Source organism: Scleropages formosus, chromosome 14, assembly GCF_900964775.1.
Source record: "Scleropages formosus chromosome 14, fSclFor1.1, whole genome shotgun sequence".
Lineage (NCBI taxonomy): Eukaryota > Metazoa > Chordata > Actinopteri > Osteoglossiformes > Osteoglossidae > Scleropages > Scleropages formosus.
In genome coordinates, this window is record NC_041819.1 from 5,666,917 (window position 1) to 5,687,726 (window position 20,810).

Below are 20,810 nucleotides of genomic sequence, written 5' to 3' on the forward strand. Positions count from 1 at the left end.
ATGCAGGACTTGAACCCCAGCCCCACCAGAGAGCAGGAACAGGTCCAACCCACTGCACCACTGCGCCCCCATTCCTTAAGAGAACAATTATTTACAATCCTTATCAACCTCTAACCAAAACAACCAACACAGAATTTTGTTTTGTTTTTCTTTCTTTGGTTACAGGTTGAAATTTTCCCTTATGACTGTGGTTACATTATTTTCTTTACCAGTTCAACCTTTGGGGAGCACGCCTGCTACGAACCGGACGAGCTTTCACAAAAATGCTTTCAGTGGTGGATGAAGGTGATGAGGACAATACCAACAAGGGCGGCACTGCTTCAGGTGCTGACTCTGCCTCCGATTCAGTCGCAACTCTTTCTGATACGACAGTTTCACTGCCATCCTTAACATCCATGTCAATGTCACCATAGTCCCAGTTTCTTCCCTTGTAAGGAACCCAACCATGCTCAACATCACCACTGTTACACATAGATTTACTACTCAACATCTGATTCACATGTCTCTTTACACAGTTTCCGTTCACATCAATCATGTAAGTTACTGGATCCAGCACTTTTGAAATGATACCATTCAACCATTTCTCCCCTCCCCTGTAATTCTTTACCAAAACATTTTGCCCAACAGTAAAGGTCCTGACTTTACAGGGTGTCTCAGTTTTGGCAGGGCTCTCATACTTCAGAGCTTGTGAAAAGTGTGGCTTGATAAGATAATCGCATACAAACTGATCTCTTGAGAAGTAATTCTGCTGGTGTCTTGTGAGTAGTACTATGAGGTGTGTTGCGGTAACTGTAAAAAAAAAAAATTAGCAACACAGTGTTGAAGCGTCCTACGCCCAACTGTTCTCTTCTTTGCAAGTGTTCTTTTTAGATTCTGCACCAACCGTTCAGCCACCCCATTTGAGGCAGGATGATACACAGGAGATGTAGTATGTTTTACCCCATTCAGCAGTAAGAATTGTTCAAATTCTCTGGATGTAAACTGGGGTCCATTATCAGTTACTACTTCCTGAGGAAGACCGTAAGATGCAAATAATTTCTCAGCACTTCGATCGTCTTTGCTGAAGTAATTGATTGCGTACGAACAATCTCAGGCCATCTAGCATAAGCATCCATTACCACCAAAAACAACTGCTGGTGATCCTCAGCAAAATCTAAGTGGATTCGTTCCCAGGGTCCCCATGACCATTTCCATGTATGTACAGGAACAGGAGCAGGCATGCTACGCTGCTGCTGACACACGTCACGCTGACTAACTACATTCTCAATGTTCATATCAAGAGCAGGCCACCAGAAAAAACTTCCGGCCAAAGATTTTATCTTTACCATACCCCAATGACTGTCATGAAGTTATGCCAGTAGTCTGTCATGCAATTTTTCAGGTATTACTACATGATACCCCCAAAGACGACAACCATTTTCCATGGAAAGTTCAAATTTCTTAGAAAAGTACGGCTTAAGTGCTTCTTCGGATACATGCTTTGGCCAACCACACATTACATATTCCTTAACCCTTTTAAGCACAGGGTCAGTCTCCATTTCTCGTGCTATTTCGTTTTCAGTGACAGGTAATTCTTCAAGATAAGACACCCTATACACTGGATTGGACCTAATAGCGTTATTGTCGTTCATGGGTAGTCTTGACAAGGCATCAGCATTTCCATGCTGTTCTGATCTCTTGTACTGGATTTCATACTTGTATGCAGACAAGATCAAGGACCATCTCTACATCCTAGCTGCAGCGAGACAAGGTACCCCCATTTTAGGACCTAGGATTTTCAGCAGTGGCTTATGATCTGTTACTATGGTAAACTGTCTACCAAACAGATAATCATGGAATTTCATTACTCCAAATTCCAGTCCTAAAGCCTCTTTTTCAATTTTGAGAGTAATTTCTCTCAGTTTTTGTTAGCATCCTTGAAGCAAATGCAATAGGCCTTTTGCTACCATCACTCATTCTGTGGGAAATTACCGCACCAACTGCTACAGGAGACGCATCACATGCTGAGACTAAAGGTAACTCAGCGTTGAACTGAATCAGAACTTGAGTGGACATCAAATGCCTTTTTGAATTCTCAAAAGCTGCCTGACATTTCTTTGACCATTCTCAGTTCACATCTTTATGCAACAACTCTGTCATGGGCTGTATGATGGTGGAAAGATTAGGAATGAACTTGGCATAATAATTTAGCAGAGCTAAGAAAGACCTGAGTTCCGTCACATTTGTGGGAACTGCAGCGTTTTCTATGGCATCTGTCTTTTCTTTCATGGGGTGAATACCCTCCGCATCAATGACATGTCCTAAGTAAGAGATGCTACTTTGGAAAAAAGAGCATTTATCTCATCTGACTCTGACATTATATGCTTGCAACCTCTTTAGAACTCCTTCTAAAGCTTTCATATGCTTTTCAGTGTCACTTCCTGTGATCAAGATATCATCAAGATAACATATTACACTATCCATGCCCTGTAGTACTTGATCCATAATTTTCTGAAAAATGACTGGAGCACTAGTAACCCCATAAGGTAGCCTATTATAGGTATACAACCCTTTTGGTGTATTTATGGTAGGATATCTTTTGGAGCTTTCCTCTAGTGGTACTTGTTGATAAGCTTGAGACAAATCTAATTTAGTGAATCTCTGACCTCCTGACAACTTAGCAAACAAGTCCTGTGTTCGAGGTAAAGGATACTGCTCTACTTCCAACCAAGGGTTAATAGTAACCTTGTAGTCACCACATATCCTTACACTGTTGTCCTTTTTGGGAATATACTCAATGGGTGCTGCCCATTCACTGTAACTTACAGGAGAGATTACACCTTCTGCTTCTAGCTTGCATAGCTCCTTTTGAACACTATCCCTCAAAGCATAGGTAACAGTGTGTGGCTTGCAAAATTTTGGCACTGCCTCTTTCACTACATGGAGTTTAGCACTTATTCCCTTAAGCATCCCTAAATCTGACTGAACACTGAGGAATATCTGTCACACAACTGCTCAACTGTCTCACTAGTCACTATGTTTATGCATGACCAATCAAGATTCAGGTGACTAATCCAGTCTACCCATTAGAGAAGGCCCATTACCTTTTACAACCATCAAGTCTACAATCATCATGTGTGTTTGTTCCTTATTTTTCACTCTTACTGTGATTTTACCCTTAAGCTCTAAGGACTCTTTACTGTATGTTTTCAAAACACAGTTAGCTGGAGGTAGTTTTACCTTGTAAAATCTACGGTGGTACAATTTTTCTGAAATCACAGAAACAGCTGCCCCTGTATCTACCTCCATTTTCACTCGCACATTATTGATTTGGACATAAACATATGGTTTGTTTACTTAGTGCACATTCGTGTCAATAGCAAACAGTTCTTTCCCTTGTATGTCACTTTCTCTGTAAACATCACTGACTTGTGACTCCTTAGTGCGGTCAAGTCCGACCTTCTGTAGCTGGAGTGCATCGCAATCACCTCCGCGTCCGCGCTCGTGTGCGATGCAATCCGATGCATGGAGTTTGTTGCTCCTTGCAGTTAGCGGCGGTCTCGGATCCAGCGAAATGTTGTCCTGTAACGCGGCGGAATGTGCTGCATTTAACAGATGGTCTCTTAGCTCAGCACTTTTCATGCCACACATGAATCTATCGCGTAAAGCCTCATCTACAACCGATCCAAACTTACACGTCGCCTACAATTTTCTCAGATTCGCAACGTACTCACTTATCGATTCACCATCCAGGTGATTCCTGAAGTGAAACTTCAACTTGTATCTCTCCGCAATGAAATTTGTCCGGGGCACGTAGTGATTTTTCAACAGCTCAATTAGCTCTGTGAAAGTCTTTTGCGCTAGTTTTAAATGGTGTGCGTAAGTCCATTAGCAAACTGTGAGTCCTTTCCAATCGTCAGAAATACCACTTTCGTCTTTTTGTCGGTGACTTTCAATCCATTTGCCACAAAATACAGTTCGAGCCTTTCCAAGTAGGCATCGAATTGTTCCTTACTTTCGTTGAAGTGGAAGTCCTCTGGCTTACCGAAAGTCATGATTTTCGACCACCTCTGTTTGCCGTCATTCTTCAGCACTCTCTGTCCCAGGGCCTGGCCTCACCGGAGTTACTCATAAGTCTGTTTCTTCACGGTAAAACATTCCATCCTTGTCGCCAAAACTGTGGTGTCCGAAATGAAGGTGCACCGTTTTTTGGAGGTTTTACTGGAACACTTGGAGTGCACAAATAAAAGAGTTATTAAGAACGGTAGCTCGTATCACAATCTCACTTCTCACCATGGAACCTCTCCTGCTCCCGCGCGAAAAAGCCTACGTTATACATAGTGCAGCCTATAACAATTCCCGCTTCAATCAAGGAATAATCAATAACAATTATCCATTGTGTACGTACACCTTAGCTGGCAGGAACCTTTCTTTTACAAAACTTTCAATGATTCGTTCTTGGTGTATAACACCACATAAGATATACCAGGTTACGACGGTATCCAAGAAAACATTAAAATCCTGCTCTGCCAGTTATTTATACAGCTACAGATGTATAGTTTTTGTTGTAATAAACTAAATCGTCGTGTATCACTTTGTGTCTTTGACGGAATGGGTGAAATAGCGATTGAGGAGAGCACCATCTAGTGGTGAATGTCTCCAGCATTACTCGATTCCGCTTTATTTTACTGCGCTTCATTGGCATGACAAAGATTTTATACACTTACTTCCAAATGGTTTATGAAGGGCTTTAGGAACATTTTCTGACGAAAAAAAAACGGTACATAAACGTAGCAGTAAGCAGTAAAAGTAAACTGATATCAATAGCAATAGTGTACTGATAATCCATAATAATAGTGAGGATGTGGATGAGTGCATTCACTTCCCCTTTTTGTGGCAAACGTGTACATGCTGTGCTGCGAATTTCAGTCTCTTCTTTCTCCTAATAAAAAATGTGAGCAAGTCATCATCCCTGAGATTGTGGAGCTCGGCACTGGTATTTACGAACGTACGGAAGTATTTCTCTTTGATTCCTTTATACCTGTCGCCGCATTTTGTTGGTCACAGTTAGAGCACAGCTGCTCCTCTCTGGGTAAGCAGGACTGGGCTGTGAGGTCTCACCTTGCTCTGTCATCGGTCACCACGGTAAAGTAGGCTGCGGTGGTGCACTGACTGTTTAGGCCCAAATAGCACTCCAGTTGACTTTAGGCTTCTGCTGTCGGGCTCCGATGGGTCCGATATTCTTTTTGTTTATTAATGATTTGGTGGGGCCAGATTTTTCCAGTTGGGGTTTGAGTGTCGCGAGGGACACTGTTGTTACTGCTCTGGGACTGGCGAGTCAGATGAGCCTGAGGGGTCGAGCCGGAGGCTGACGGGACTGTACAGTTGCCTCTTAGCTTCTTAGCACCTTGAAGCGATAAGAGATGAGCTCCCTCGTTTCTAGGCGATTCCAAAATATTACGGCTCTTTCCTTTGGATTTTCATCAGTACAAATAAGGGTTCCATCTAACTCAGCCTGCTGTGGGTCAATAGATGCTTTTCTCTGCACCCTGAGGACATTTAACAAAGCTCTGTAGACAGGATTTGTCCCATTTTCAAATTCCTCATTGCTGAGCAGACCCCGCCTCCCTCACAACCATACATTGCACTTCTCTTCTATAAATTAATGCTGAGTGGCACAGCATAGGAAAAAGAACAAGCAACAGCTAACTGATAGTGTAGTGGTTACTGGTGCTGCCTTTGGACCAAAAAAAAAAAAAATAGCAGGTTCAACTCCCACCCCTAGCTGTAATATCATTGGGCAGTATAGTCACTCTCAATTGGTTAGTGGAACAGGGAACTAACAGTGTAGTAGTCACAGGTGCTAACTTTAGACCCAAATGTAGTGTCCTTGAACAGTGCATTTACCCTAAATTGTGCATTAAAATTGCCCATTTGTGTAAATGGGTAAATAATTGCAAGTTGCACTGGTGAGAAACAGCTAAATTAGTAAACGTAATGTGAAAGACTGAAATTCGGAGACTTTATTAATCCCAGACTTAAATACGACACAGTTAGAGCAGCATCCAAACAACTGAGTTTATGTTATAGAGCAGTCTTCTCGTGCAGTGACACAGAGCACTTGAACACATGAAAAAAAAAAAAAAATAAATAAATAAAAAGACAATAGTTGACTACAGACTATGGTAACACAAAGCTTTTACAGAACTATAAGTATGCCTACTGGCCACAGAGGAAAAAAACAAAAACTCCTCCTAAAAGTAAAGAGAAAAAAAAAACCCCTGAGGGTCAAGTGGCAGTGGCTTCCCACCCCTCCTGGGCATTCTAGGTTAAATAAGAATTTTATGTTTACAAGTAATAATGGCATTCTTGCTGTACGCTAGCTTTATTTCCCAGTTCAGCAAGGTACATCTCGTCAATCACGGCAGTTGGTCTTCGTCTTCAGTCGGCATAGGGTGCACCTGCGACCGCCGGCCGGCTGGTCGACCTTCTCGGGTATGACTGTAGGGAAACAATGCTCAACAACAAGAAATTAGTAATTTATAACAAAGTAATTTAATCTGCTTTGGTATAGAGGTGGGAAAAACAAACACAGCTAAGTGGAATTATATTTCAAAGTGAAATTCCTGAGAAAACATGCAAGTCTTTAGATTTGAAGACAGACAGACGGGGCACTTCTGACCGTAACAGGTAGACTCTTCCACAGTTTAAGCAAAGATACACATGTGATGACTGCGCATACTGTACTTGCATAGAACCACAAACAACAATAAGTAGATAAGTAAGCACACGAATACCCAAGAAAGGGGAGAACAAGTGAGGTCGAAGCCAGCATACGGTATAGTGAGAAGGCACAGACAGAGAGCGTTCAGCGCTACTAGGTCAATAAGAAGGGACCCCTCCCCCTAAACCTTCTTTCTTGTAATGTTTTTTCTTTCCTGCTGTTTGTCTTTCTGCCGCCTAATCAGCTCCAAACTCAGTTCTCTGCGAGTCATCCTTTTCCTGTCTCTTTGCATTCGCCCCCATCGGACAGCCTTTTCCAGCACAAGTTCCCTCCTTTCATCGTCTAGCTCCTCCAGGTACTCCACCGTCTTGTTCTTGCAGGCTCTCATCCGGGCAGAGAGAAAACTGACCGTGGCACTCGGTGCCTTTTTAGTAAGCACTAAACATCCCTATTAACCCTTCTGAATCCATGTTGTGACATCTACGGAAGCGGTTTCCTCCCGAAGCTTTTCTGTCACTTCCAGCGCGAAGTACTTGGCATACTGGCGCTCAAGGACATCAATAGTTGCCTGAAGACAAGAAGACATCATGGGAACAAATTGGCGATGATGAGGCATTGCCCTCAACTTCGCTAATGTATTGCCCAACACAATCTCTTGGCCAAAAAAATCCTCCGTGGATGACAGAATCTGAAGAGGGTCCTGCAACATCTCCTTGAGTCTCCGAGTGGCCTGCTTGACCAGTTCTATGCCATCACATGACTTATCCCAGCACCCACTGGGGTGTACAATTTAGTCATCCAAGGACCTGTCAGGTGCTTCCCAATGATTCCTAGGACCTGAAGTTCCACTTGAGCTATTTCACTTGAAAATCTTTGCAAAGGCTCTCTCTCAAGTTACGCTCTAGCGTTGTGCCATCTTTCAACAACTCCGAAAATACCTCATAGTGCTCAATAAGTACACCAGCACTGTGAATAACACGTGAATCGATTGCCCCTGTAACGAGGTAGAATGCCCCTCGGGAGTTTCTTCTGATCCAAAAAAGTCGCAAAACCACGGGGGTCTCCCTTTCCGTCCTTGTAACGAAGTTTGCTAAAGGACAGTATGACATTTGCTGCCATACAGTCCCCGCCATAAACATTCCCCTCAGTTTCTTCAACTTTCTTCAATGCAGACCTACATGCTGTCGCAATCGATCCAGGGGGTGCAAGTGGCAGTTCATCTCGTTCAGCGTTTTCCCCCACTCGCTACTTACGAGACGGACGGCCGCGTGATTGGTCGCACATCGGTCAGTCATCGTATTCGATATCTTCTCAATCAATTTTGCCCTAGTTTCCTCGAAGTTTTGTCCCTTCAGTAAAGAAAACATAAGTGTGGGCCAAGTCATCTACAGTTTGGCAGATATGATTGCAGTAGTCTTCTGCTGTTCCTCCTGCCAACTCATCCACTGCAGCTGACATGCTGTCTGTTCGGTACTAAAATGGATTTCGTTGACATGGGTACCTTCCTGGGTAGTTGCATCAAATCCCAAAGTCACATTATTATTAGCCAATATCATTTCAGCCGTCTGCAGTTGAGAAATCACTCCTAATTCCTGGGCCATCAACTCAACAGTGCTCCTTTGGGGTACAGTTTTGAGCTCAATTCCATCATGCTTCGCTATTCTCTGTAAGATTACTGGTATACTTGCTGTTGACAGTTTACTACTTATACAGTCATATACTTTCAATCTCATGGCTGATGAGTACATCTTTCCATTAACTTCTTGCTCCTCAGGATGTTCCGTGGTGAAGTCAAGTCTTCAACTCTTTCCTGAAGAAGCAGGATTTCATGTTGAAGGTGTGATATCACATTGTCCTTCTTCTTCGTCTGTATTAGGACTTCATTATACTTGGCCACAGAAACAGTCTTGGTTCCTTTTCGGAGAAGTTTCCTGTGCGCATCCTTCAGCCTTTTGTTGCGAATTCTCTGTTCCTGTAATGCACAGGAGAGGGCATTCCCATACAACATATCCTTTAGCTTTTTAATCTCTTCCTTTTTTCTGTTAACTCTGTTCTTTTGCCTCTGAATAGCTTGATTTGTGCACTTTCTTGGGGTCTGAAGCTGTCTCCTCAATTCTCTCACTTTTCTTGGTATCTCTTTTCATTGCTCTGTGGGTTGACAACAATAAATCCGATCGTTGTTTCATCTTAGCTTCTCGAGGATTGAGCAGGTCACCTCGACAACTCCTTGAATTGGCAGAGGAACCTGGCTCAGAATGAACTTGAAGGTGACTCTCTGGAGTTTCTGGTCATTGTGTCAGAATCTGTTTGTTCAACAGTTAATTTCTCATCAAAAATTCCAGGTGAAACAACAGGAACTGGAGGAACTGGCAACTGTGCAACAGGAACTGTGAACTCAGGATCAACTGCCTCAGGAGGTCAACGGTTTCATCACATATGCTGAAAACTGTTCAAATTCTTTGTGGGTCAGTGAGTGTTCTAAACTTATTCCATGTTGCTCTCACAACCCTCACGACCGCTCACACGCGTCACCTGGCTGGCGCTCTCACCTCGGACCTCCACGCGGCGCACGGCTGCACTCCGGACCCCTGCAGCTTCCTCTGGAGCCACCTGCGCGGCGAGAAGATGGAGCTCGTGCTGCCGTGTGGCGTGATCGCGGGGCTCCTGGCCAGTGAGGAAGGACAGCTCCCAGGGGGCCCCCCGCTTGGCAGCGCGCACGTCGTAGTGGAAGACGGCGGACGGGGACACCTGGAGCGGGGTGGACGGGCTGGAGAAGGACGAGGGTTTGAACCTGGGCGCCTTTTCCGCGCAGCTCCAGCCTGGAGGAGGACAGGCAGTCGAAGAAGCTCTGCACCGTGCACAGGGCACCAGCGGCGTCCCCCGAACATGCTGCGCACTCCGGCGGCGGCCTGGAGAAGCTCTCCGGACGGCCCTTCAACCAAGGTGTCGTTGGACCGCTGCAGTGACATCACCACCACCTCCGTCCGAGACCCACGAGTTTATCGCACTCAGTAGACAAATCTGACCATCAGCGGTCCGGTCCTGTTTGACTAGTGGGTCACACACTGGAATCCCATCAGAACCAAAAAGGACTTGGACCGATATCAGAGATGTTTTAGGAATTTAAAAAAAAAACAGCACTGACTGTAGTAAAGGTTTCCCTCTGCAAAGAAATGAGTAATGTAATAAAACAGCCTTGTTTTTCAGGCTTCTGAAGACATCATTAAAAAAGTAACTGGAAAAATAACACTTACCAAAAGGCTCCTATTAAAGAGCAGCAAATAAACGCAAATCATGATCACGTTAGGAGAAAAAAAGGTGTGGTGTCCGAAATGAAAGTGCACCGTTCTTAAAGGTTTTACTTAAACAAAGCACTGGAACACTTGAAGTGCACAAATAAAAGAGTTTTATCAAGAACAGCAACTCGTGTCACAGTCTCACTTCTCACCCTGGCATCTCTCCGCTTCGCGCAAAAAAGTCTGCGTTATACATACAGTGCAATTCAATTAAGAAATAACCAATGACAATTATCCTTTTTCAACTTACACCTACAGGCTGGCAGGAACCTCTCTTTTACAAAATTCTCAATGATTTATTCTTGGTTTAAAACACCACACCTCCTCCCCTGTAGCTTCCAATCTCTTACTAATCCTTAAGAAAACACACACTTTCTGAACCACTTGTCCCATACAGGGTCATGGGAACTGGAGCCTAACCCGGCAACACAGGACACAAGGCTGGAGGGGGAGAAGACACACCCAGGACAGGACTCCAGTCCATCACAAGGAACCCCAATGCAGGACTTGAACCCCAGCCCCACCAGAGAGCAGGAACAGGTCCAACCCACTGCACCACTGCGCCCCCATTCCTTAAGAGAACAATTATTTACAATCCTTATCAACCTCTAACCAAAACAACCAACACAGAATTTTGTTTTGTTTTTCTTTCTTTGGTTACAGGTTGAAATTTTCCCTTATGACTGTGGTTACATTATTTTCTTTACCAGTTCAACCTTTGGGGAGCACGCCTGCTACGAACCGGACGAGCTTTCACAAAAATGCTTTCAGTGGTGGATGAAGGTGATGAGGACAATACCAACAAGGGCGGCACTGCTTCAGTGCTGACTCTGCCTCCGATTCAGTCGGCAACTCTTTCTGATACGACAGTTTCACTGCCATCCTTAACATCCATGTCAATGTCACCATAGTCCAGTTTCTTCCCTTGTAAGGAACCCAACCATGCTCAACATCACCACTGTTACACATAGATTTACTACTCAACATCTGATTCACATGTCTCTTTACACAGTTTCCGTTCACATCAATCATGTAAGTTACTGGATCCAGCACTTTTGAAATGATACCATTCAACCATTTCTCCCCTCCCTGTAATTCTTTACCAAAACATTTTGCCCAACAGTAAAGGTCCTGACTTTACAGGGTGTCTCAGTTTTGGCAGGGCTCTCATACTTCAGAGCTTGTGAAAAGTGTGGCTTGATAAGATAATCGCATACAAACTGATCTCTTGAGAAGTAATTCTGCTGGTGTCTTGTGAGTAGTACTATGAGGTGTGTTGCGGTAACTGTAAAAAAAAAAATTAGCAACACAGTGTTGAAGCGTCCTACGCCCAACTGTTCTCTTCTTTGCAAGTGTTCTTTTTAGATTCTGCACCAACCGTTCAGCCACCCCATTTGAGGCAGGATGATACACAGGAGATGTAGTATGTTTTACCCCATTCAGCAGTAAGAATTGTTCAAATTCTCTGGATGTAAACTGGGGTCCATTATCAGTTACTACTTCCTGAGGAAGACCGTAGATGCAAATAAATTTCTCAGCACTTCGATCGTCTTTGCTGAAGTAATTGATTGCGTACGAACAATCTCAGGCCATCTAGCATAAGCATCCATTACCACCAAAAACAACTGCTGGTGATCCTCAGCAAATCTAAGTGGATTCGTTCCCAGGGTCCCCATGACCATTTCCATGTATGTACAGGAACAGGAGCAGGCATGCTACGCTGCTGCTGACACACGTCACGCTGACTAACTACATTCTCAATGTTCATATCAAGAGCAGGCCACCAGAAAAAACTTCCGGCCAAAGATTTATCTTTACCATACCCCAATGACTGTCATGAAGTTATGCCAGTAGTCTGTCATGCAATTTTTCAGGTATTACTACATGATACCCCCAAAGACGACAACCATTTTCCATGGAAAGTTCAAATTTCTTAGAAAAGTACGGCTTAAGTGCTTCTTCGGATACATGCTTTGGCCAACCACACATTACATATTCCTTAACCCTTTTAAGCACAGGGTCAGTCTCCATTTCTCGTGCTATTTCGTTTTCAGTGACAGGTAATTCTTCAAGATAAGACACCCTATACACTGGATTGGACCTAATAGCGTTATTGTCGTTCATGGGTAGTCTTGACAAGGCATCAGCATTTCCATGCTGTTCTGATCTCTTGTACTGGATTTCATACTTGTATGCAGACAAGATCAAGGACCATCTCTACATCCTAGCTGCAGCGAGACAAGGTACCCCCATTTAGGACCTAGGATTTTCAGCAGTGGCTTATGATCTGTTACTATGGTAAACTGTCTACCAAACAGATAATCATGGAATTTCATTACTCCCAAATTCCAGTCCTAAAGCCTCTTTTTCAATTTTGAGAGTAATTTCTCTCAGTTTTTGTTAGCATCCTTGAAGCAAATGCAATAGGCCTTTTGCTACCATCACTCATTCTGTGGGAAATTACCGCACCAACTGCTACAGGAGACGCATCACATGCTGAGGACTAAAGGTAACTCAGCGTTGAACTGAATCAGAACTTGAGTGGACATCAAATGCCTTTTTGAATTCTCAAAAGCTGCCTGACATTTCTTTGACCATTCTCAGTTCACATCTTTATGCAACAACTCTGTCATGGGCTGTATGATGGTGGAAAGATTAGGAATGAACTTGGCATAATAATTTAGCAGAGCTAAGAAAGACCTGAGTTCCGTCACATTTGTGGGAACTGCAGCGTTTTCTATGGCATCTGTCTTTTCTTTCATGGGGTGAATACCCTCCGCATCAATGACATGTCCTAAGTAAGAGATGCTACTTTGGAAAAAAAGAGCATTTATCTCATCTGACTCTGACATTATATGCTTGCAACCTCTTTAGAACTCCTTCTAAAGCTTTCATATGCTTTTCAGTGTCACTTCCTGTGATCAAGATATCATCAAGATAACATATTACACTATCCATGCCCTGTAGTACTTGATCCATAATTTTCTGAAAAATGACTGGAGCACTAGTAACCCCATAAGGTAGCCTATTATAGGTATACAACCCTTTTGGTGTATTTATGGTAGGATATCTTTTGGAGCTTTCCTCTAGTGGTACTTGTTGATAAGCTTGAGACAAATCTAATTTAGTGAATCTCTGACCTCCTGACAACTTAGCAAACAAGTCCTGTGTTCGAGGTAAAGGATACTGCTCTACTTCCAACCAAGGGTTAATAGTAACCTTGTAGTCACCACATATCCTTACACTGTTGTCCTTTTTGGGAATATACTCAATGGGTGCTGCCCATTCACTGTAACTTACAGGAGAGATTACACCTTCTGCTTCTAGCTTGCATAGCTCCTTTTGAACACTATCCCTCAAAGCATAGGTAACAGTGTGTGGCTTGCAAAATTTTGGCACTGCCTCTTTCACTACATGGAGTTTAGCACTTATTCCCTTAAGCATCCCTAAATCTGACTGAACACTGAGGAATATCTGTCACACAACTGCTCAACTGTCTCACTAGTCACTATGTTTATGCATGACCAATCAAGATTCAGGTGACTAATCCAGTCTACCCATTAGAGAAGGCCCATTACCTTTTACAACCATCAAGTCTACAATCATCATGTGTGTTTGTTCCTTATTTTTCACTCTTACTGTGATTTTACCCTTAAGCTCTAAGGACTCTTTACTGTATGTTTTCAAAACACAGTTAGCTGGAGGTAGTTTTACCTTGTAAAATCTACGGTGGTACAATTTTTCTGAAATCACAGAAACAGCTGCCCCTGTATCTACCTCCATTTTCACTCGCACATTATTGATTTGGACATAAACATATGGTTTGTTTACTTAGTGCACATTCGTGTCAATAGCAAACAGTTCTTTCCCTTGTATGTCACTTTCTCTGTAAACATCACTGACTTGTGACTCCTTAGTGCGGTCAAGTCCGACCTTCTGTAGCTGGAGTGCATCGCAATCACCTCCGCGTCCGCGCTCGTGTGCGATGCAATCCGATGCATGGAGTTTGTTGCTCCTTGCAGTTAGCGGCGGTCTCGGATCCAGCGAAATGTTGTCCTGTAACGCGGCGGAATGTGCTGCATTTAACAGATGGTCTCTTAGCTCAGCACTTTTCATGCCACACATGAATCTATCGCGTAAAGCCTCATCTACAACCGATCCAAACTTACACGTCGCCTACAATTTTCTCAGATTCGCAACGTACTCACTTATCGATTCACCATCCAGGTGATTCCTGAAGTGAAACTTCAACTTGTATCTCTCCGCAATGAAATTTGTCCGGGGCACGTAGTGATTTTTCAACAGCTCAATTAGCTCTGTGAAAGTCTTTTGCGCTAGTTTTAAATGGTGTGCGTAAGTCCATTAGCAAACTGTGAGTCCTTTCCAATCGTCAGAAATACCACTTTCGTCTTTTTGTCGGTGACTTTCAATCCATTTGCCACAAAATACAGTTCGAGCCTTTCCAAGTAGGCATCGAATTGTTCCTTACTTTCGTTGAAGTGGAAGTCCTCTGGCTTACCGAAAGTCATGATTTTCGACCACCTCTGTTTGCCGTCATTCTTCAGCACTCTCTGTCCCAGGGCCTGGCCTCACCGGAGTTACTCATAAGTCTGTTTCTTCACGGTAAAACATTCCATCCTTGTCGCCAAAACTGTGGTGTCCGAAATGAAGGTGCACCGTTTTTTGGAGGTTTTACTGGAACACTTGGAGTGCACAAATAAAAGAGTTATTAAGAACGGTAGCTCGTATCACAATCTCACTTCTCACCATGGAACCTCTCCTGCTCCCGCGCGAAAAAGCCTACGTTATACATAGTGCAGCCTATAACAATTCCCGCTTCAATCAAGGAATAATCAATAACAATTATCCATTGTGTACGTACACCTTAGCTGGCAGGAACCTTTCTTTTACAAAACTTTCAATGATTCGTTCTTGGTGTATAACACCACATAAGATATACCAGGTTACGACGGTATCCAAGAAAACATTAAAATCCTGCTCTGCCAGTTATTTATACAGCTACAGATGTATAGTTTTTTGTTGTAATAAACTAAATCGTCGTGTATCACTTTGTGTCTTTGACGGAATGGGTGAAATAGCGATTGAGGAGAGCACCATCTAGTGGTGAATGTCTCCAGCATTACTCGATTCCGCTTTATTTTACTGCGCTTCATTGGCATGACAAAGATTTTATACACTTACTTCCAAATGGTTTATGAAGGGCTTTAGGAACATTTTCTGACGAAAAAAAACGGTACATAAACGTAGCAGTAAGCAGTAAAAGTAAACTGATATCAATAGCAATAGTGTACTGATAATCCATAATAATAGTGAGGATGTGGATGAGTGCATTCACTTCCCCTTTTTGTGGCAAACGTTGTACATGCTGTGCTGCGAATTTCAGTCTCTTCTTTCTCCTAATAAAAACGTGAGCAAGTCATCATCCCTGAGATTGTGGAGCTCGGCACTGGTATTTACGAACGTACGGAAGTATTTCTCTTTGATTCCTTTATACCTGTCGCCGCATTTTGTTGGTCACAGTTAGAGCACAGCTGCTCCTCTCTGGGTAAGCAGGACTGGGCTGTGAGGTCTCACCTTGCTCTGTCATCGGTCACCACGGTAAAGTAGGCTGCGGTGGTGCACTGACTGTTTAGGCCCAAATAGCACTCCAGTTGACTTTAGGCTTCTGCTGTCGGGCTCCGATGGGTCCGATATTCTTTTTGTTTATTAATGATTTGGTGGGGCCAGATTTTTCCAGTTGGGGTTTGAGTGTCGCGAGGGACACTGTTGTTACTGCTCTGGGACTGGCGAGTCAGATGAGCCTGAGGGGTCGAGCCGGAGGCTGACGGGACTGTACAGTTGCCTCTTAGCTTCTTAGCACCTTGAAGCGATAAGAGATGAGCTCCCTCGTTTCTAGGCGATTCCAAAATATTACGGCTCTTTCCTTTGGATTTTCATCAGTACAAATAAGGGGTTCCATCTAACTCAGCCTGCTGTGGGTCAATAGATGCTTTTCTCTGCACCCTGAGGACATTTAACAAAGCTCTGTAGACAGGATTTGTCCCATTTTTCAAATTCCTCATTGCTGAGCAGACCCCGCCTCCCTCACAACCATACATTGCACTTCTCTTCTATAAATTAATGCTGAGTGGCACAGCATAGGAAAAAGAACAAGCAACAGCTAACTGATAGTGTAGTGGTTACTGGTGCTGCCTTTGGACCAAAAAAAAAAAAAATAGCAGGTTCAACTCCCACCCCTAGCTGTAATATCATTGGGCAGTATAGTCACTCTCAATTGGTTAGTGGAACAGGGAACTAACAGTGTAGTAGTCACAGGTGCTAACTTTAGACCCAAATGTAGTGTCCTTGAACAGTGCATTTACCCTAAATTGTGCATTAAAATTGCCCATTTGTGTAAATGGGTAAATAATTGCAAGTTGCACTGGTGAGAAACAGCTAAATTAGTAAACGTAATGTGAAAGACTGAAATTCGGAGACTTTATTAATCCCAGACTTAAATACGACACAGTTAGAGCAGCATCCAAACAACTGAGTTTATGTTATAGAGCAGTCTTCTCGTGCAGTGACACAGAGCACTTGAACACATGAAAAAAAAAAAAAATAAATAAATAAAAAGACAATAGTTGACTACAGACTATGGTAACACAAAGCTTTTACAGAACTATAAGTATGCCTACTGGCCACAGAGGAAAAAAACAAAAACTCCTCCTAAAAGTAAAGAGAAAAAAAAAAACCCCTGAGGGTCAAGTGGCAGTGGCTTCCCACCCCTCCTGGGCATTCTAGGTTAAATAAGAATTTTATGTTTACAAGTAATAATGGCATTCTTGCTGTACGCTAGCTTTATTTCCCAGTTCAGCAAGGTACATCTCGTCAATCACGGCAGTTGGTCTTCGTCTTCAGTCGGCATAGGGTGCACCTGCGACCGCCGGCCGGCTGGTCGACCTTCTCGGGTATGACTGTAGGGAAACAATGCTCAACAACAAGAAATTTAGTAATTTATAACAAAGTAATTTAATCTGCTTTGGTATAGAGGTGGGAAAAACAAACACAGCTAAGTGGAATTATATTTCAAAGTGAAATTCCTGAGAAAACATGCAAGTCTTTAGATTTGAAGACAGACAGACGGGGCACTTCTGACCGTAACAGGTAGACTCTTCCACAGTTTAAGCAAAGATACACATGTGATGACTGCGCATACTGTACTTGCATAGAACCACAAAACAACAATAAGTAGATAAGTAAGCACACGAATACCCAAGAAAGGGGAGAACAAAGTGAGGTCGAAGCCAGCATACGGTATAGTGAGAAGGCACAGAACAGAGAGCGTTCAGCGCTACTAGGTCAATAAGAAGGGACCCCTCCCCCTAAACCTTCTTTCTTGTAATGTTTTTTCTTTCCTGCTGTTTGTCTTTCTGCCGCCTAATCAGCTCCAAACTCAGTTCTCTGCGAGTCATCCTTTTCCTGTCTCTTTGCATTCGCCCCCATCGGACAGCCTTTTCCAGCACAAGTTCCCTCCTTTCATCGTCTAGCTCCTCCAGGTACTCCACCGTCTTGTTCTTGCAGGCTCTCATCCGGGCAGAGAGAAAACTGACCGTGGCACTCGGTGCCTTTTTTAGTAAAGCACTAAACATCCCTATTAACCCTTCTGAATCCATGTTGTGACATCTAACGGAAGCGGTTTCCTCCCGAAGCTTTTCTGTCACTTCCAGCGCGAAGTACTTGGCATACTGGCGCTCAAGGACATCAATAGTTGCCTGAAGACAAGAAGACATCATGGGAACAAATTGGCGATGATGAGGCATTGCCCTCAACTTCGCTAATGTATTGCCCAACACAATCTCTTGGCCAAAAAAATCCTCCGTGGATGACAGAATCTGAAGAGGGTCCTGCAACATCTCCTTGAGTCTCCGAGTGGCCTGCTTGACCAGTTCTATGCCATCAACATGACTTATCCCAGCACCCACTGGGGTGTACAATTTAGTCATCCAAGGACCTGTCAGGTGCTTCCCAATGATTCCTAGGACCTGAAGTTCCACTTGAGCTATTTCACTTGAAAAATCTTTGCAAAGGCTCTCTCTCAAGTTACGCTCTAGCGTTGTGCCATCTTTCAACAACTCCGAAAATACCTCATAGTGCTCAATAAGTACACCAGCACTGTGAAATAACACGTGAAATCGATTGCCCCTGTAACGAGGTAGAATGCCCCTCGGGAGTTTCTTCTGATCCAAAAAAGTCGCAAAACCACGGGGGTCTCCCTTTCCGTCCTTGTAACGAAGTTTGCTAAAGGACAGTATGACATTTGCTGCCATACAGTCCCCGCCATAAACATTCCCCTCAGTTTCTTCAACTTTCTTCAATGCAGACCTACATGCTGTCGCAATCGAATCCAGGGGGTGCAAGTGGCAGTTCATCTCGTTCAGCGTTTTCCCCCACTCGCTACTTACGAGACGGACGGCCGCGTGATTGGTCGCACATCGGTCAGTCATCGTATTCGATATCTTCTCAATCAATTTTGCCCTAGTTTCCTCGAAGTTTGTCCCTTCAGTAAAGAAAACATAAGTGTGGGCCAAGTCATCTACAGTTTGGCAGATATGATTGCAGTAGTCTTCTGCTGTTCCTCCTGCCAACTCATCCACTGCAGCTGACATGCTGTCATGTTCGGTACTAAAATGGATTTCGTTGACATGGGTACCTTCCTGGGTAGTTGCATCAAATCCCAAAGTCACATTATTATTAGCCAATATCATTTCAGCCGTCTGCAGTTGAGAAATCACTCCTAATTCCTGGGCCATCAACTCAACAGTGCTCCTTTGGGGTACAGTTTTGAGCTCAATTCCATCATGCTTCGCTATTCTCTGTAAGATTACTGGTATACTTGCTGTTGACAGTTTACTACTTATACAGTCATATACTTTCAATCTCATGGCTGATGAGTACATCTTTCCATTAACTTCTTGCTCCTCAGGATGTTCCGTGGTTGAAGTCAAGTCTTCAACTCTTTCCTGAAGAAGCAGGATTTCATGTTGAAGTTGTGATATCACATTGTCCTTCTTCTTCGTCTGTATTAGGACTTCATTATACTTGGCCACAGAAACAGTCTTGGTCCTTTTTCGGAGAAGTTTCCTGTGCGCATCCTTCAGCCTTTTGTTGCGAATTCTCTGTTCCTGTAATGCACAGGAGAGGGCATTCCCATACAACATATCCTTTAGCTTTTTAATCTCTTCCTTTTTTCTGTTAACTCTGTTCTTTTGCCTCTGAATAGCTTGATTTGTGCACTTTCTTGGGGTCTGAAGCTGTCTCCTCAATTCTCTCACTTTTTCTTGGTATCTCTTTTTCATTGCTCTGTGGGTTGACAACATAAAATCCGATCGTTGTTTCATCTTAGCTTCTCGAGGAGTGAGCAGGTCACCTCGACAACTCCTTGAATTGGCAGAGGAACCTGGCTCAGAATGAACTTGAAGGTGACTCTCTGGAGTTCTGGTCATTGTGTCAGAATCTGTTTGTTCAACAGTTAATTTCTCATCAAAAATTCCAGGTGAAACAACAGGAACTTGAGGAACTGGCAACTGTGCAACAGGAACTGTGAACTCAGGATCAACTGCCTCAGTGAGGTCAAACGGTTCATCACATATTGCTGAAAACTGTTCAAATTCTTTTGGGTCAGTGAGTGTTCTAAACTTATTCCATGTTGCTCTCACAACCACTCTTATATCATTACTCAGGGACTTACTGAAAGAAAAGCCCTCAGATGAAAAATGTGTTTTTAATTGTCTCGCTGCCTCAGCTCTACTACTTCCCGCTGCACAGACGTACAGGTGTAATACATGTCCCTTTTTCAACTCAGTGCTGGTAGCAGGAAGTGTTGAAAAATTCTCGTTCAGGTGCCATCTTCCCACACCCGGTTGGGCATGTGCATTGACAATGAGGTTGCGTCTTTTTTTTGGAGGCATCTTCTAAGAAGATAAATGGTGAACTGAATTAGGTGAATTTCTAGACAGGTCAAAAATCTATGATCCAGATGACCTCAGAGAAAATAATTAAGATATTGGGTACAGGGTTGTTATAAAACCCAAATTAATTGCAATTCACCAGATTTCTAGCACAATGGATAAACCAAGGAACAACAATCAAACATTTGCATTCCCCGCCATGATAGCACACTGACTTGTTTGAAGGAATGCATTTCAGCCTGGGTCCAGGCAAAACCCCCCTAAAACCCCCTCTTTTTTTGAAAGACAAAGAAGTGGGACAAAGCCCACTCGTTTTGTGGGACAAAGCCTTCTGAATTAAATTAGAAAATGCCAAAACCCCCAATTTTCTCCTGTTTCTGCACAAGTCTTAATGCCATGATCATTAATTGGATAAAATAATATTATACAAATTGCAATAAAATTAATTATGCATTTCCCAGGTTCAGAAACAACTTTAAGTTAATAAATACTGGACTGATGCGAAACTTCATCAACATCTATAGATTCTAGGAAAATATAATATTAAATTCCTACTTACCTCAGAAAAAAATCGGGTCGATCAAACTTTGCTTGGTAACCTAGCTGAGGCGGACCAAGCCACAAAGTACAAGATATCTTTAAATAAAATAAAATAAAAATTCGATTACTCAGGTTTTTTATAACATGAAAGTGGAGCGATGCGGTTTTCAGAGTTAGAAAGCGCTTTTTAATTCAAACGGACTCGCAATGTATGCTACTCACCCCCGGCTCACTGCTCAGCTGTAGTATCCCGCTTCCCACGTGCCACTGCACAGCAGACTCGTTTGTTCTCGCTCTTAC

At 43.2% G+C, this 20,810-nt stretch overlaps 2 protein-coding genes across 2 annotated transcripts in view; both read right to left on the reverse strand.

The window, feature by feature from the left end:
* The window catches only part of LOC114912188 (uncharacterized), a 32,187-nt gene extending 11,401 nt beyond the window's left edge, over window positions 1-20,786 (reverse strand). The window contains exon 1 of the mRNA XM_029257845.1: window positions 20,733-20,786. The gene's annotated coding sequence lies outside the window, so the exon portion shown is untranslated. The remainder of the gene's footprint in view (window positions 1-20,732) is intronic.
* On the reverse strand, window positions 17,057-20,804 carry LOC114912189 (uncharacterized). Its single transcript, XM_029257847.1, has 3 exons — window positions 20,744-20,804; window positions 20,530-20,606; window positions 17,057-19,973 (listed from the first exon to the last, which is right to left on the reverse strand). The coding sequence occupies exon 3, from the start codon at window positions 19,968-19,970 to the stop codon at window positions 17,385-17,387; it is 2,586 nt and encodes an 861-aa protein (XP_029113680.1). The 5' UTR covers window positions 19,971-19,973; window positions 20,530-20,606; window positions 20,744-20,804; the 3' UTR covers window positions 17,057-17,384.
* Window positions 20,805-20,810: the final 6 nt, after the last annotated feature.

Excerpts from the sequence above, each read along its gene's own strand:
- LOC114912189 (XM_029257847.1), bottom strand. The coding sequence starts at position 19,970 with ATGCCTCCAAAAAAAAGACGCAACCTCATTGTCAATGCACATGCCCAA.